The 14761-nt window shown below is 48.9% G+C and overlaps 5 protein-coding genes across 5 annotated transcripts; 2 read left to right on the forward strand and 3 right to left on the reverse strand.

The window, feature by feature from the left end:
• Positions 1–134: 134 nt before the first annotated feature.
• Positions 135–1474, reverse strand: P170DRAFT_432731 (NAD(P)-binding protein). The gene is made up of 2 exons (XM_024848326.1): positions 1214–1474; positions 135–1154 (listed from the first exon to the last, which is right to left on the reverse strand). The coding sequence occupies exon 2, from the start codon at positions 1071–1073 to the stop codon at positions 330–332; it is 744 nt and encodes a 247-aa protein (XP_024710499.1). The 5' UTR covers positions 1074–1154; positions 1214–1474; the 3' UTR covers positions 135–329.
• A 249-nt stretch (positions 1475–1723) lies between these two features.
• Positions 1724–4089, reverse strand: P170DRAFT_399156 (TFIIB-type zinc finger domain-containing protein). Its single transcript, XM_024846268.1, has 8 exons — positions 3836–4089; positions 3647–3737; positions 3477–3586; positions 3173–3411; positions 3007–3112; positions 2820–2958; positions 2378–2764; positions 1724–2322 (listed from the first exon to the last, which is right to left on the reverse strand). The coding sequence occupies exons 1-8, from the start codon at positions 3938–3940 to the stop codon at positions 1841–1843; spliced, it is 1659 nt and encodes a 552-aa protein (XP_024710500.1). The 5' UTR covers positions 3941–4089; the 3' UTR covers positions 1724–1840.
• A 738-nt stretch (positions 4090–4827) lies between these two features.
• P170DRAFT_452664 (uncharacterized protein) lies at positions 4828–9034 on the reverse strand (the record flags this gene model as incomplete). Its single annotated transcript, XM_024851290.1, has 8 exons — positions 4828–5520; positions 5579–6329; positions 6369–6826; positions 6860–7252; positions 7289–7543; positions 7580–7716; positions 7747–8002; positions 8042–9034. The coding sequence occupies 8 exons, from the start codon at positions 9032–9034 to the stop codon at positions 4828–4830; spliced, it is 3936 nt and encodes a 1311-aa protein (XP_024710501.1).
• Positions 9035–10067: 1033 nt separating this feature from the next.
• On the forward strand, positions 10068–12393 carry P170DRAFT_505809 (fungal specific transcription factor domain-containing protein; the record flags this gene model as incomplete). The annotated part of the gene is made up of 8 exons (XM_024854324.1): positions 10068–10097; positions 10175–10275; positions 10327–10361; positions 10438–10685; positions 10731–11044; positions 11117–11539; positions 11600–11829; positions 11895–12393. Exons 2-8 carry the CDS (start codon positions 10198–10200, stop codon positions 12391–12393), a joined length of 1827 nt encoding a protein of 608 aa, XP_024710502.1. The 5' UTR covers positions 10068–10097; positions 10175–10197.
• A 104-nt stretch (positions 12394–12497) lies between these two features.
• Positions 12498–14754, forward strand: P170DRAFT_35333 (Zn(II)2Cys6 transcription factor). Its single transcript, XM_024843974.1, has 2 exons — positions 12498–12636; positions 12698–14754. Exons 1-2 carry the CDS (start codon positions 12583–12585, stop codon positions 14513–14515), a joined length of 1872 nt encoding a protein of 623 aa, XP_024710503.1. The 5' UTR covers positions 12498–12582; the 3' UTR covers positions 14516–14754.
• The last annotated feature ends 7 nt before the right edge of the window (positions 14755–14761 follow it).

Consider the following 14761-nt stretch of genomic DNA (forward strand, 5'->3'; position numbering starts at 1 on the left):
AATTTGAGGATTTCTCGCTTAGCAAAGGTGGACGGGCCCCATGATACCCTAAGCCCTAATTCCCGCTTTCGTCATCGCGCCTCTGGAGGGCCCGCGATTGCCTCTTCGGGGCGTCTTTCTCCACGGGTTCCATTCTTTTTCTTGTTTAAGAGTTAAGCGGTCCTTCTTAACGCTGGCTAGTCGACGGAGCACGACTCCGGAGTAGCCATGTCATCCTCTGAGGTCATACTCCGGAGTACTACGCACTAGATGCGATCTGGATCGATCATGATCAGGACTATTCATTTCTCTCATTCGTTTCTCCATCTATCTATCTACCTATCCCATCCTCAATGCAGTGCCATTGCCCCATCCACTCGAATCACTTCCCCCGAAATCCAGGCACTATCGGGTCCGCAGAGGAAATTAAAGGTCCCCGTGATCTCCTCCGGGACCGCGACACGCTTGAACGGATTGGCGCTAGCTATAAGGCGCAATGTCTCCTCTGATTTGCCCTGGAGGAACAACTCGGTCTGCGTCGGACCAGGGGCCACGGCATTAACCATGATCCCTTTGCGTCCGAGATCTTTGGCGGCGATCCGAGTCATCTGTTCGATTGCGCCTTTCGTGGCGGCGTATAGAAGGTAAGAAGGCGCCGCCGCGGAGAAGGATGTAACGCCCGTCGATACAAAAATGATGCGGCCCCCGGAAGGCATATGACGCGCTGCCTCCTGCGCTAGGAAATACGGCCCTTTCACGTTGAGCGCGAATGCGGCGTCAAAGTCGGCTTCCGTGGTACTGTCGAGGTCTTTCATCGGGAGAATGCCAGCATTCGGGATGACCACGTCAATGTGTCCGAATTTCGCAACCGTCGTCTCGACTAGACGGTGGATATCATCGGTTCTGGAAACGTCGGCTTGCACGGCGAGAGCCCGGTGTAGGCCGATCTCGTCGACCAGGGCATTGGCAGAGGTGGCATCACGTAGATAATTGATCACAACGCTGGCACCGCTCTGGGCCACGCGCTGTGCCACGGCTTTCCCTATCCCGGCGGATGCTCCGGTGATCAGAATGACTTTTCCCGTAAGAGACATGATGATGTCTTTCAAATGGGTGACCTTTTTGAGGGTTTGATAAATGTAGTAGACGGTTGGTTTCAGATGGTGCAAGACCAGGTGCGACAGGGCGCTCTATTATATGCCGATCTCCTTCTGGCTTACTTATGCTTTTACAGACGGCACTGTATGCTTAGAAGGACATCTCTCAATGTCTGGCGACGTTACGCTGTACACATGAGGCGCATTCTCATAGTCTCCACGGAGATCGACCATAAAGCCGAGCGGGCGGCGATAAGAGCGGATGGACCACATAATGAGCACTCTAGGGTCGGTCTCTGACATCAACAATGAACAATCGGGCCGGGATTGCCACTTAAGTCCCTGTGTCAACTGATGAACTACGGAGTCAGAGGCAATTCTTGTAAAGTGGATCCTTCGTGTTCATGACTGATTTTACTGCCCTGTGGGTTACCTGGGGCGAACCCCGGAGGTACGGCGCTCCACTGTATACATCCGGTCTCTAGTAAGTTCCGCGCAGGGTCTACTATTTTGAATTCAATAATTATGTTATCAGTTATGGCACATCGGATTTTGGATTTAAATAATAGTTCACTATGCATTCAAGTCTTTATTCCTATCACTGTAGTGGATTTCGTTCCATAAAGGTCAATACATCCATCAACTTTGCCGCAAATGTGAAACCGTTCATTATATTGTATTGTCCCAAGTCGGGGTCACGTCAACATTTATCCTTCCTGTGTACAGCTAACAAGATTTGCCCAAATCGAAATTTGTTCTGACTCTCAATCGGCCATAAAATGGTCGTCAATTTCCTCCGCAGCATCAGAATTGGCATCCTCAACATCATTCATTTCCGAAGGATCCCCGTAATACTCGATTCGCCTCTGATCTTCCAGCCAACGAGAAATCCGTGTTTCCGCTTGATAGACAACCCTAACCAGAGTAGGGAGGGATACCCCAACAACCTTAGCCGCTGTTTCGAAGAATGATCTTGCGGTCTCTGGTAGATCAGATTCCATCCGATAACGCGAATACGAGGTGCCCGGACGAGGAACATGTGCTCCATCTTCGGAGATTATCCTGCGGGGCTTTAATTGGCCAGTGACTGTCTGTACCATCGAGCTCATCGCTTCATTCTCGTCTTCTTTAGATGTTGGTGCTGGTGCTGGTTCTGGTGCTTGCGCCGCCGCTGCCGCAGAAGCCGTAGACTGGCTTTCTCCGGGCGCGAGGCTCGTGGGGAACAGATCGGCTAATGGGTTTTTCGCTGGGAGAAGGAATATTAGTACCGGTATCCAATCGGACAGTTTCTGATGACGAACCTTTACTGCTGTCCAGCCAGCTGTTCTCGTACCAATCCATGTACTCATCGAGTTGATTGGGTGCCATGTCGAACACCTCATTTTCTTTCACCAGGATCTCGTTTCCCTTCCCGATCTTCCCCCCAGAAGTTTCATGACTGTCAAAGTATCTTTGAGCTTGAGCCCAAATATTCCAATCAATACTTTGAGTCGTAGGTTCTTGGGCTGAGCTCGGGTATCTTTTTATGGAGTCAAAGGGGAAATGAAGTTTTGTGGAAATGACAATGAGAGCCATTAGTTGAAGTTCAGGGAGATTTATAGCCCTCTTTTTACCAAGAGATTGTGTTGGATACTTGAAGTCGAAACTTAAAAGAGGTTGTAGTCGTTTGACAGCAGGGTGTATTTCAACTAGGCACGGGTTAGAGGGAGGAAACATAAGTAAAGGGACAAAAAAAATCCATACTGGGAAGTGCGAGTCTTTTGATAAATCGATACAAGAGGGGCGGATGGTTCAGTGGCGGAAATTGTACGCCAAACTTGTGATGGTACAGAAGCGACAGCTCCAATACGGCTTTATGGAGTTGTTCAGCTTCGACGAGCCTCTTGGGTTGGTCAGAACTGGTGTTGTGGAGCAAACACAAATTACTTACGCTAGTCTCAATAATTGAGATATATTCCTGGGGAAGCTTGTCTCTCATTTCCCGAGGGATTTGCTTTATCACTCGGATGTAGGGAATATCGCCGCGAACAACCATCCTAAGGGCGAAGCCAATCAGTCAAACTCTAATCAGCGGGTCTTTTGACAGCATATCCTACCGGTGTAGATCACAGATACTGACGGGGATTCTCATCAGTAGAGCCCCCAAGTAACAAAGGGCCACAGTGTCAATCAGCCTGGGCCAGTGCGATTTGGGTTTAAAGTCTTCCGGTTCACTCTCAACATCAGTGCCTGGTTGCGAGCTGAAAAGTTCGAGCTCATCATCTCCCTCTGGAATTTCTTTGATTTTATCGGAATATAATTCCAATCGAAGGGCCCACAGATCACGGATCACAGACTATACATGGATCTAGTCAGCTGGGGATCTACGTTTTCATGCGAGACTGAAAATGCAAGGGTTACCTCGAATTGTGCTGGAAACCCCCGGTCCTGGACCAAAGCATAGCATTGCTTCCAGAGAATAAACTGATAAGCTTGCAAGAAGAGCGTGTAAGCGCGACGACCACGATACGCTGTCCAAAATTAGCAGTCTAATCGCGGGCAATATGAATGAGGATGGAGTGCTGTCTTACTCCTGCGGCCTTTCTCAGCAGCCACCTTCTTAATTCGATTGGTCTTGCCCTGCGTTCCAAATTGCTCCTGTTCTGCTTCGACTTGCCGGCCCTAAATCAATCCCAGCACATCAGTAAACCGGGTTCTCTGACTTTTTTCTTCTTCATTTTTTTGGGGACGCCTGAAATCGAGGAGCTGGGGCGCAGTACCTCTTGTTGATGACCTTGTTTACAGAACCAGAGGCCCTCATCCAGATAATACCGTCTTTCACGGCATCCGTCCTGCCCACAGCGCCCTCGGATGGTGTACTCCATCCGGGGCAGCGCTCTTCATTCTTATGATCACAACGAGCGAAGATCAAAAGCCATGGATCCTCGCTGTATCGGACCACAGCAAGGAGTATTCAGAGCCCAAGAGACTCGAAGGATTCAGTACAGGAATTTATAGAGGATGACTGGCGAGATGCATCGCAAATCATGGGATTTTCATGGAGTCCGTGGGAAGAATTGCCCGTTTGGGATGTTCGCGACAGACCGGCTGAGTAAGCATCACGTGCGCTGCTGCGGCCAAAACGGGCAATTCTCCTCTTGCTCTTCCTCTTCCTCTTCTTCCTCCTTCCTGTCGCTGAGAACAGAACAGTGTGCTGTCCTACACTGCGCCAGCTGCTCATGACAGCTTAAGACATAATCGTTCCGCCAGCGATTCGATGCAACGCCACTCTTCTTTATACAGCCGGCTACATACTACAGGTTCTTAGCAGCTAGATCGAGTACAGCTCGACATCATTTACTTCTAGTTACTGCCGCTGAGAATGTACAGAACCAAAGCTCTCAAGGAGGTGTGATTCTTGTTGGCCCAGTGGAAAATTCGATAGCGAAACCCTTTACTAATGTCTTGATTCCCAATGATAGAAGCCTCGGCGGCTGTCTGTTTGGATTGGTCCTTAACTATAAACACAAGTCCTACTAACTTCTAGATTCTTTTGATGAAATCAAACCGTTTCATGATACACCGCAATCCCAATATAACCGACAGCTTGGAAGTTTGATTCCAGATTGTCGTTCACTGACGCCAGTCGCACGCAATGTCAATTTAGAAGCTTCCTCGGAAGAAGGTCATTGTCGTCCCCGGAGATGACCTTTCGACCATGGTTGACATTGGACCTGAACCTATTCGAGACAAAGCGCGGAGTATTCACGTCCTACTCTGCCCTTTTGGACGCTTTTGTCCTTAATTTCATCAACAAATACACCAACCCATATGAACTGAAAATGAAAATGACGAAGATGCCGATGTCTCGCCAACCATAGAAATAGTCGTTGAGATTAAGGGTCCTAAGATAACCGCTTCCCTTGGTATAGGGGCAGACACGACACCCATGGGTAGCTTCCGGATTCACCAGGTTGGCATCCGATTCACTGAGAAAGTCCGCCAGATACTCGCGACATGTGGAATTGGAGGGTGCGTCAAACACGGCGTATTCAGCTTCTGTGCATTGCACATCGACGTCAAAGATGCTGAAAGTAAGCAAACTGCTCACCAGGTACGTGGTCGGATTCAAATAGTACATCCAGTATCTCCAGAATGGTACGATCTGCCCGTAGGGCACAAGGATGCCGCAGAAGGATACGAGGATCCCGACCAACAAAGGGTTAACAAGAGACGCAAAGACGGCATTGGGAGAATATGCTGCAACGAATTGGCCCATGCCCGTATAGAAAAACTCATATAGCAGGATGACCAGGAAGGATGCACCAGCTTTGTTGGTTTCTGCAGGGAATCCCGCAGTGTAGTACCAACATACAAAATAGAGAACGCCGCAAACACAGAGGTAAGGGAATTCGGAAACAATCAGGCCGGTGACGAACGCCTTCCAGGAGTACATTCGAGATTTCTTTTCGCGTGTCATATATATCACGCCTCTCAATGAACAAGGGCTGAAGTTGATTAACCACACCAGGTGCAACGTACATAAACACAAAGATGGTGAAAATATGCAGCTGCAAATCGTTGACACTGTTCCCGATCATCCAGTATGAAAAGCCATTGAAGAGCGCCAACCCAATGTGAAGGTACATCTTATTGTTCACATAGTTGGTGTTTCGAAAAAGAGAAACATTCATTCGATGGAGCACTATCTTCGTCTGGTCCCAGAGGGGCGTTGCATACTCCTGGCCGTCATCCCGGGTGACCGGCTCTCGCGACGCAGACTGCTCGATCATCGTGTCCAGCTCTGCCGTGGAACGGCGAAATTCTGGAGATCGCAGCCAGACCTGATGCCAGTCGGTGGAAGATAGTCTACCGGACACCACGTCGATAACATGGTCCGCTGGATTGCTTTGCATTGGGCAGGGCTCCCCGTGTCGCCCGAAGTAGTCTTTCAGCGTTTGAGCTTTGGGACCGATGTCGCCAAAATAGACTGTCTTGCCACCACGGGCGAGCAGCAAAAGGGTATCAAACTGATAAAAGAGCTGGGCCGAGGGTTGATGAATGGTTACCAGGATTGCTTGGCCATGATCTGCGAGTTTTCGCAGAAAACGGATTGTATTGAATGCAGACTGCCCATCAAGCCCCGAAGTTGGTTCATCAAGGAAGATCAAAATGCTGGGTTTTGCAACCAGTTCAACCCCGATGGTCACTCGCTTGCGTTGTTCAACGTTGAGGCCCCCAGTGGTGGAACTTCCAATTAGAGTGTCTGCAATGCTATGAAGGTCTAAGAGGTCCAGAATAACATCCACATACTGCAACTTTTCTGCTCTTGGAATACCGGAAGGCTGACGCAGAAGAGCAGAGAACTCCAAGGCTTCTCGAACAGTGGCATATGGTTCGTGGACATCAAGTTGTTCGCAATATCCCGCAGACCTTTGGAACGAAATTGATAGAGGCCGGCCATCAACCATGATAGATCCCTCGATCCTACCCTCTGTCTTTCTCTGGGCAAGAACATCCAACAGCGTTGTTTTGCCCGCTCCAGATGCGCCCATTAGAGCACCAAGCATGCCGGGTTTTACCCATCCATTGACATTTTCCAATAAGACGCGAGGTCCAGAGGGTGTTTTCACGGTGTACGTCAGATTTTTCCAAGTGAAGATCGAGGTATTTTTGACCAATTGTGTACCGGCTGGTTGCTTCTCAGCTTCGGGGAATGTAGTCGATTCGGAGGATGGCTGGTCTTTCAGAGAATTTTGTGCTTGAGATTCCTCATCAGAATTCAGTGGTCGTTGATGATGGACCAACTTTTCGCGAGGGATGAGCAGCGAGTCGCCGGATGCTGAAGCATCTCGCCAACGCATGGTTGCCAAGATTGTGATTGTCACATAAAAGGCCCACCATGCCCAAAGGATGCCAAAATTCCGCCAGAGATGCCCGTGTGAGTATGAAAGAGCGCTTAGATATTGAGTTCCAAGGACCACGTTGGACCTAGGCTCCGCGCCTTTGACTCCGGCGCAGGATTGATGGGCAGAATCCATGTTCGAATAGGACTCGCCGTGAGGGATCAGATTGACGCCAGCGCAAGGGATCGTTTTATCATAAAATTCGTTGCCCATTAAAGAATCAAAGGCATAAGCGACCGGATTGAGCCAATACAACCACCCTAGCCACGGATGCATTTGCGAATACTGGATCTGATATCCTGCATACATCGCCATCACAGTGACTACATACCCTGATATTTTGGATGCACTATCAAAGGTGCGAAAGGTTGCCCCGACAGCGCGAAAAAGAGCCGTCCCGCACATAATGGATGCAAAAAGAACAACCCAGTAGGTGAAGAAACCACTGGCAGACATTTGCAGGCCCACCATGAAATAGACAATCAGGGACCATATGGAGACTTGGACCAAGCTTATGGGAATATCTGCTGTGACCTGCCCTACACAGAATGCAGCTGGGTGATGAAGGGCAAAGCCTCCGTGCTTGATGACCATCAGACGCCCAGAAAAGGAGTCAACAACCTCGGACATGGCACTCATGCTGTTGTAAAGAATGGACCAAAACATTGCTCCTCCTTTCAGGAAGAGCCCCGTTGAATCCCCCGTGGCTTGGTAATAGAGAGAGCCAGCCACCAGTGCTTGGATCAAAGTTGAGCCTTGCTTCATAGCAAGCGTCTTTTTGTCACCCAGGAGAATTTGATATTGACGAATCACGCAGGCTCGGACTTGCGTGGTGAAACCGGCTGTATAGATGCTTCCTGGGCGATACCTCTCCATGGACACGGCATCTTTGAAGTTATCGGTATCTTGCTGAGCACCTTCGCTGGTCGGGTAATCGTACTCTGCTGCCATCTGCGTCCGAAGGGAAGAATTGTCGTACACCTGCAAAATAGTCTCGGCGTCTCGCGGGAAACGAGATTCATAGCCAGGTCGGATTTGGCGCTCAGTAGGAACGGTAACGCCGGTCAAAAAATCAGCCACTTTTGCACCTTCGTCGACAACAAAGCCAAGATCCTCCATGAACTTCTGTGCTTGATTGGCCGGGCCATAGTAGATCTGCCTCCCTTCGTCGAGGACCAAAACCTTGTCGAAGAGCTGGAATATATCGTTTCCTGCTTGGTATAGCGTGACAATCATGGATTTGCCATACACATCCGCCATTGCACGCATGGCTTTGGCCCAGTCTAAAGCACTTGAAGCGTCGAGACCTCTCGTGCTATTGTCCCAACAATAGACCGATGCGGATGAAGCGAGGCACTCCAGTATCGAGACACGCTTTCTTTCTCCCCCGGACACTCCACGAATATAGGGATCGCCAACTTTTGTCTCCTTGGTATGCGATATTCCTAAGCTTTCCAACAGAAACTCTTTCATTTCTGCCTTGTAACTCTCTGGGCTGTGTACTTCATTTGGGAGATGCTGGGGTACTTTCAAACTCGTGGCGAAATCAAGGGTTTGTCCGACGGTCAAGGTCGGGAAGAAGATCTCTTCTTCCGTATTCATGATGATTTGACCCTTATAACGGCTTGCTTCGTCATGTCGCATATTGCCATACCAGACGTCTCCTTCGATTTCTTGATAACCGGCTCGCCTGTTGGCCAGCATTTTCAGCAGCGTGGTGCAACCAGATCCTGGTCGTCCAAGAACTAACAGCATCTCCCCAGGCTTGACACATCCGTGACTTTTGTGAAGAATCTCTTTCATAGGAGGTTTTTGTCGGCGTCGTTTCATCTGGTCGATCACGTCGAATTGAGAGAAAATGTTCTCGTTGACCGCTGAGTCCGCACTTTTTGCTTTCACCGTTAAATCGTTCCATGTCACACCCAATTTTCGGGGCTTGAATCCCGAATCCAGGTCTCGTCGAAGCATGTCTTCCAGTCGATATGTCAACGGCCAGGCGTCCTCACAGTTCCCTGCAGACTTCTGTTCCTGTATTGAACAGTCTGTGACCGATGCTGTCGTGGAACTATCCATGGCTGGGTTCTCTCTGAAGCTAGATTGATCCAAGGTTCAATGAATGAAGATAAAAATGGGAATAAGTATGCGTCTGATGCGAAAAAAAGGTAGGGGCTGGCTCAGTTCGATATAGAGTCAGTCGAAGATGAAAAGTCACAGCATATATGAACATTATCTAGTAAGTCATTGCAGTGGTCTTCTATATTTATATTCTACAAAACTTTACGTATTCAAAATGTTCACACCAGCTCTGGCTGCCAAAAAAAATCCTTCTAATTAGCTGTATGCTTAGGGCTCGGATTTTCGGATTCTCGGTTTTTCAGACGAGACCCGCTTCAACTGATCAGGTACCTAGACGTGATGACCAGGACCACATTGAACAGCCTGGCGCAAATTCGACACTCGCATGTCTAGCCTTTCCTCAGAGCCACTACCATCTATCAAATGCAATTGGTAAGTCCACTCTGCTTCCAAGCCCCGGGCTCACCCATGCCGGGAATTGAGATAAAGCAGTTGATTCGAACCAACTCACTTTCTAATGGGATTGATTCTGTTACTACCTATTACAGGTCTACTCATCGGCTCGTATATACAGTATATATTATTAAGAGCGTGATCCGAGGCCTAATCGTCCTTGGGCGATAAGTGTCTAGTTCTGCGAAGTATACGGTTCCAGAACGGGGCGGATGATGTCAGCCACCTGGCCGCTTCGTCCGAATTTCCGACTGAAAAAAATCCGAAACTTCCGAGCAATTCAACGCAAGTTTACTGAGTGAGCTTTAGAAAGAGAGCTTCTTCGCTTTTTTTCTTGTTGCTTACAAATACATCATGGCCGAGAACAATCCGAGCCTACTACAGTCAAGATACCACCGACTACAAGCAGTAAGTTGTGCTACAAAGATGGCCCGTTTGTTCTGCCCAAATTTCCGAAAATGCATTCTTCAATTAACGCATTTCCCTGCACTATTGGATCGGTATTCGAATTGAATACTGGTACTACTATCTGAAGCATATCAGTTTCACTTTGCGCTGCAGTGAGGGAGCTAATTCTAAGCAGTGTGACCTCTGCCATGCTAGGAAGGTATGAGATTTGAGCTCTATAAGATGAACAATACAAGCTTTGAATATTGAAGATTTGTTGCTAAATTAGATCTTCAGGTCAAGTGTGATAGACAAATGCAATGCTTGAATTGCACAACTGCACAGACTCGTTGCATACGCTCCAGATCTCGGCGAGCTCGGCGACCTCGAGATTCACGGTAAGTGTTGTGGCGCGGTTGCTCGCTGATCGAGCTGACAAGTGACTCTAGGAGCTCACCAGAGTCTGTAAACAGGCAGACCAAAAGTACTACCTCTCAAAGAGCGTCATCGAAGACTGTGGAAGCAACCGAAAACGCAAATAATGCACCGACTCACACCAGTACGATTGGCCTTTCTCCCGGCTACGTCCACACAGCAGGTGAAGCAACGACGATTATCCGTCGAGAATTGGACTCCAACAGTTCTCTATCCGATGGCCGAAGGCGTGTGCTGGAGTCTGCTTTGTCATTGATAGGCCACTTCAAAGACGCCTCCCATTCTGCTGGGAATGCGAGCTATGATTCAGACCCGGAGGATGAGCAAAGTTCAGGTGACATTTCCTCTGAGTTATTGGTCATGATGCTATATAGTAAGTTCCCCCTATCTGTTCGGGTATCGATTCTTATATCCTTAGCTACGCCGAATTGCCCGAATTCATGGAGTTTGTTCTGGCCTGATCATATCCCTCAGCAGAAATTTGAGCAAATGTGCTTGACGTTGATGCATGGGAAAGCAAATGGTCAGACAGTATGTCACTACGAGATCTCTGTTTTTGCAAGAGCAGTCAACTATGTCAACAGGTGGCTGCGGGTTTCAGATTCGAGCGAACTATCCAAAGCTTTGGAAGAGTTCAAAAGGAAGTATACCGCTGCTGGTCTAAGAGCTCTTAGACGGTTAAATGTTTTGAACAGTCCCAGTTTGTCACTTCTTCAGACCTTGATCTCAGGGGTAAGCAATTCTCTTGCACCTAGAGGCGAAAAATATTGACAGAAGAGCTTGCTGATTTTGAATTACTATCAGGCGCAGCTGCTTCAACTGCTTGGTGATGCTTCTCAGGCCTGGACCCTTACATCTTTTGCCTCCAGAGTGATGGTCGCGCTGGGTTACCATAATCTTACTCCCCAAGCACTAAAGGAGAACGAACACTCCGTCGAAATTCGGCACTGCTTATATTACTGCTACTACCTAGACAAGGCCCTGAGCATGCTTTTAGTCCGGCCTCCGTCCTTACCTGACTTGAATGTCGAGCCAGTCTCCTTAATCGAGTTGAAACCTACTGAGCCCCTCAAAATCAAAATGGGAATACTCCTGAAGCTGTCTCGTGTGCAAGATGGGGTGCTGTTGCTTCTGATTAAGGGCGACAAGTTGACCGAAGCCGAAGCCTCGGCGACTATTCCGGTCTTAAAATTGGAATTGCAGGATATATGGAAGGAGTCTTGTGAGGTAAGAGTGCATCGCAATCGGGGAGTGACGAACTGCATAAATCTAATTTATTCTATGTAGGCACGCCTCCAATCGAGTGATGCACCTGAATGGCGCCTCGAATGGAATGCCCTCGATTTTACTTATCATGCTATTGCTACTACGGTGCTTCGACTAAATTCCACCTCTCTTCATGATCATCAAATCAGAGAGCAATGCTTACTGCATGCACGCAAGGCCTTGAGCGCAATGAGTGCTTTACTCAATCATATACTAGACGGACAAAGATTGTATATGGATTTCCTCTTCTGGTACGATGATTTGGCCAATTACTGCTACTTGCGAGGCTTGAAGTATGGACTGACTAAAAATATAGGACCATTCTCCTCTATCCGCTAACACCTTTCTTTATCGTGTTTTGTAACGTCCTTGCGACATCCAACGAGCAAGACTATCATACTCTAACTCAGATAATGACTGCCTTATCGCGGATCAAGGACAACAATTCTTTCGTGTCCGGTCTCTACGGGCTACTGTCTCAGTTCATGGATCTATGCGGTCAGCTCGAGGCTTTTGTAGAGCATAATCATTCCGAAAAGAATGCGCTGGATTCTGTCCCGAATATTTCAGAGAGACCGCGACCAATTCAACCACAAAATGTGGATTCCATATCGTACGGTCCTCAGTCACGAAACTTCTGGGACATGCACATTTTAGATGATGGTACAGACGGAGGGTTATCGCTGGCAGAGGAAGAGTGCCATGGTGGACTGGGACAATTGCGACCCTCGATGTGGGATGACAACCTGATGTGGGAATTGTTTAACACTCAGCCCTCAATCGAGTGGTTTGACATGACACAGGGGTCGTTATAGGGCAAATGGCCTCCGAAGTGACAGCGTGATAGAAAACAACGACGAGATAAGGATGACCCCACACGTGCCAAGTGGCTATCAGTGACGGTGCGGGGGTTCTCTACTCCTTGCAGATCTCTTTACACTCTTGCATCTGGGTTCATTCATCTATTTTATCCCATCGTGAGCTCAATAACCATCCTAGAAGACATGCCTGCAAGCGTCAAGTCTCGCGGAGGATGTGCGCGATGTAAGGAGAAAAGAGTACGTTGAACGTGGTCTGAATGGCATCAAACCAGGGATGATCGCTTATCTAGAAACTCAGGTGAAATGCGATGAAAAAAGACCGTCGTGTCAACGCTGCACTCGTTTACAGCTCCCATGTCCAGGTTATCAACCGCGGTTCCGATGGTCGACGAAGTATGAGGTTCTCAGGAAGGATCGGACCAGTCCACTGCGTAATGTCCGTTCTTCGTCCAAGACCCGGCACACGCCTCCGGTAAATTGCAATTCGGAAGGACGGTCGGAAGCCACTGGTCCCTCTGGTGCCATTGATGGAGCTACAGACGGCCTGATTGACATGGGATTACATTGGGACAACTTCTCCCTCTTGGACGAGATTGATCTGACTGGGCTCAGCACTTTGTTCCCACCAGGTCCGAGCCTAGAAAGCTCATTGCATTCTTTGCATGACCATCAATCTACGAGATTTGAGATTGGTAGCGGTAGACCAGATCATGGCCACCTCGCTGCAGATGCCGACATGCTGGTCGCCACTCTTAAGACACCTTCAACAAGTCCAGCTCTCCAGCTACAAGGTGATAGCTTCTGGAGCCAACACTCACCAATGAAACCGTTAGCCTCAATCGAAACATCGCTCGTGGAGTACTATTTCCAACATGTTGCCACTACGTACTCGTGTTTTGATGGAAGCATGAATCCATTTCGTACGACAGTTGGGCGGGTCTGGACGTCGTCTCAGATCTTAACGTGGACGCTTCAGAGTATGGCTGCGGCCTGTCTCGCTCGCGACTTTCCGCATCTAAAGCCTCAGGGCATGAAGGTACGACAGCAGGCGCTGATGGCGATTGAAGAAGAGGCAGCCGCCGGGAAGACCACTGAAATGTCTCTTTTGTCGGTCATTATGCTGGGTCAATCTGCTAGCTGGCATCTGCAGGCGGACGTAGGTCTATCCCAGTACCGTCTGGCCAAGAGGATAATGGCGAGTGGACAGCGTCGCAACAACAAAACCGAAAACACGAGGTTCCCTGGGAGGAACTCGATGTTCTTTCAACAATCCTTGCATTACTGGGAGATGCTACTTTCTTTTGTCACCGGCTTGGATGGTCCCACTGATTCTCCGAGAGACCCCCATGGGTCGAGCTTGCCCTTACAAATGATTCCTCACCCTTGGGCAATGGTTACATCGGACCTGATGGAACGCATCCACGAGGTAGGCCGGCTGGTATACAAGCACCGACGGAACACCCTTGGATCAAAGTTCTGGCGACGAACGGATCTCACTGCGCTGCAGGGTATGATCCAGGACGTTGGGCCAATAGAGCTTTATCTATTGAACTACCAACTCCCCGCACAAGAGACCATTGTTGATCCGGGCGATGATCTGACTCCCGTTTCGCACTTTGTGTCGATTTCTCAGGCATACCGACTCGTCGCTCTGCTTCAGATCTACCGAGTGTTCCCGGACATTCTCGAAGAACGTCTCGCTTCAGAAACCAGAACACCTGCCTTTGCAGGAGTACCGAAGCCATTACTGAACAGCGCTGAGCAATGGATACACACTCTAGCAATGCACACCGTTGATATTCTCCGCAAGGTGCCATTCGAATCCCACACTCGCTCAATACAGGCTTTTCTTCTTGTGGCCTTATCGAGCGAGTTACGGTATCCGATGTCCCCTGACAACATTGAGAATGTCAACAGTGAGATGCTGGAGGTCGCCGAAGCCCGGAAGTTCGTCCGCGGTAGATTAGAAGCCTATCGATTTGTCTTTGCTCCGCAGCCGGCGCAGCGTAAACTGGATATTGTAATGAAGGTGTGGGAACAACTGGACGGGGGACAGTCAGGCGTGTATTGGATGGATGTGATGATTGAGAATGGATGGGAGGTTTTGTTTTGTTGAGGGAGCTTCAGGGTTATCTATTCAGCAACTCATCTACTTGGTCTAAATGCATCCGATCAACTCATTTCCGCCCGATCGAAAGAGGGGACCAAATCACCGAAGGGGATAGCACCAATTTCTAAGGATCCCAGAGAATCCCCGCATCGGAAGCAGACACCGAACCGGCCAAAATGCGCGAGGCGAAACTGATAGGCCGTTTTTTCCTAATCGGGTAAAAGATGCCTTATCCGTACCTCCCTTCGCTCC

Source organism: Aspergillus steynii (assembly GCF_002849105.1).
Source record: "Aspergillus steynii IBT 23096 chromosome Unknown P170scaffold_1, whole genome shotgun sequence".
Classification (NCBI taxonomy): domain Eukaryota; kingdom Fungi; phylum Ascomycota; class Eurotiomycetes; order Eurotiales; family Aspergillaceae; genus Aspergillus; species Aspergillus steynii.

Bases quoted from the DNA above. Each gene is read 5' to 3' on its own strand.
- P170DRAFT_432731 (XM_024848326.1), bottom strand. From the start codon at position 1,073: ATGTCTCTTACGGGAAAAGTCATTCTGATCACCGGAGCATCCGCCGGG.
- P170DRAFT_399156 (XM_024846268.1), bottom strand. From the start codon at position 3,940: ATGGAGTACACCATCCGAGGGCGCTGTGGGCAGGACGGATGCCGTGAA. The intron at 3,412-3,476 runs GTAACCCTTGCA...ATCCATGTATAG, and splicing joins GGTTTCCAGCACAATTCGAG to TCTGTGATCCGTGATCTGTG. The intron at 2,959-3,006 runs GTAAGTAATTTG...GACCAACCCAAG, and splicing joins TCTCAATTATTGAGACTAGC to AGGCTCGTCGAAGCTGAACA.
- P170DRAFT_35333 (XM_024843974.1), top strand. From the start codon at position 12,583: ATGCCTGCAAGCGTCAAGTCTCGCGGAGGATGTGCGCGATGTAAGGAG. The intron at 12,637-12,697 runs GTACGTTGAACG...CTAGAAACTCAG, and splicing joins CGCGATGTAAGGAGAAAAGA to GTGAAATGCGATGAAAAAAG.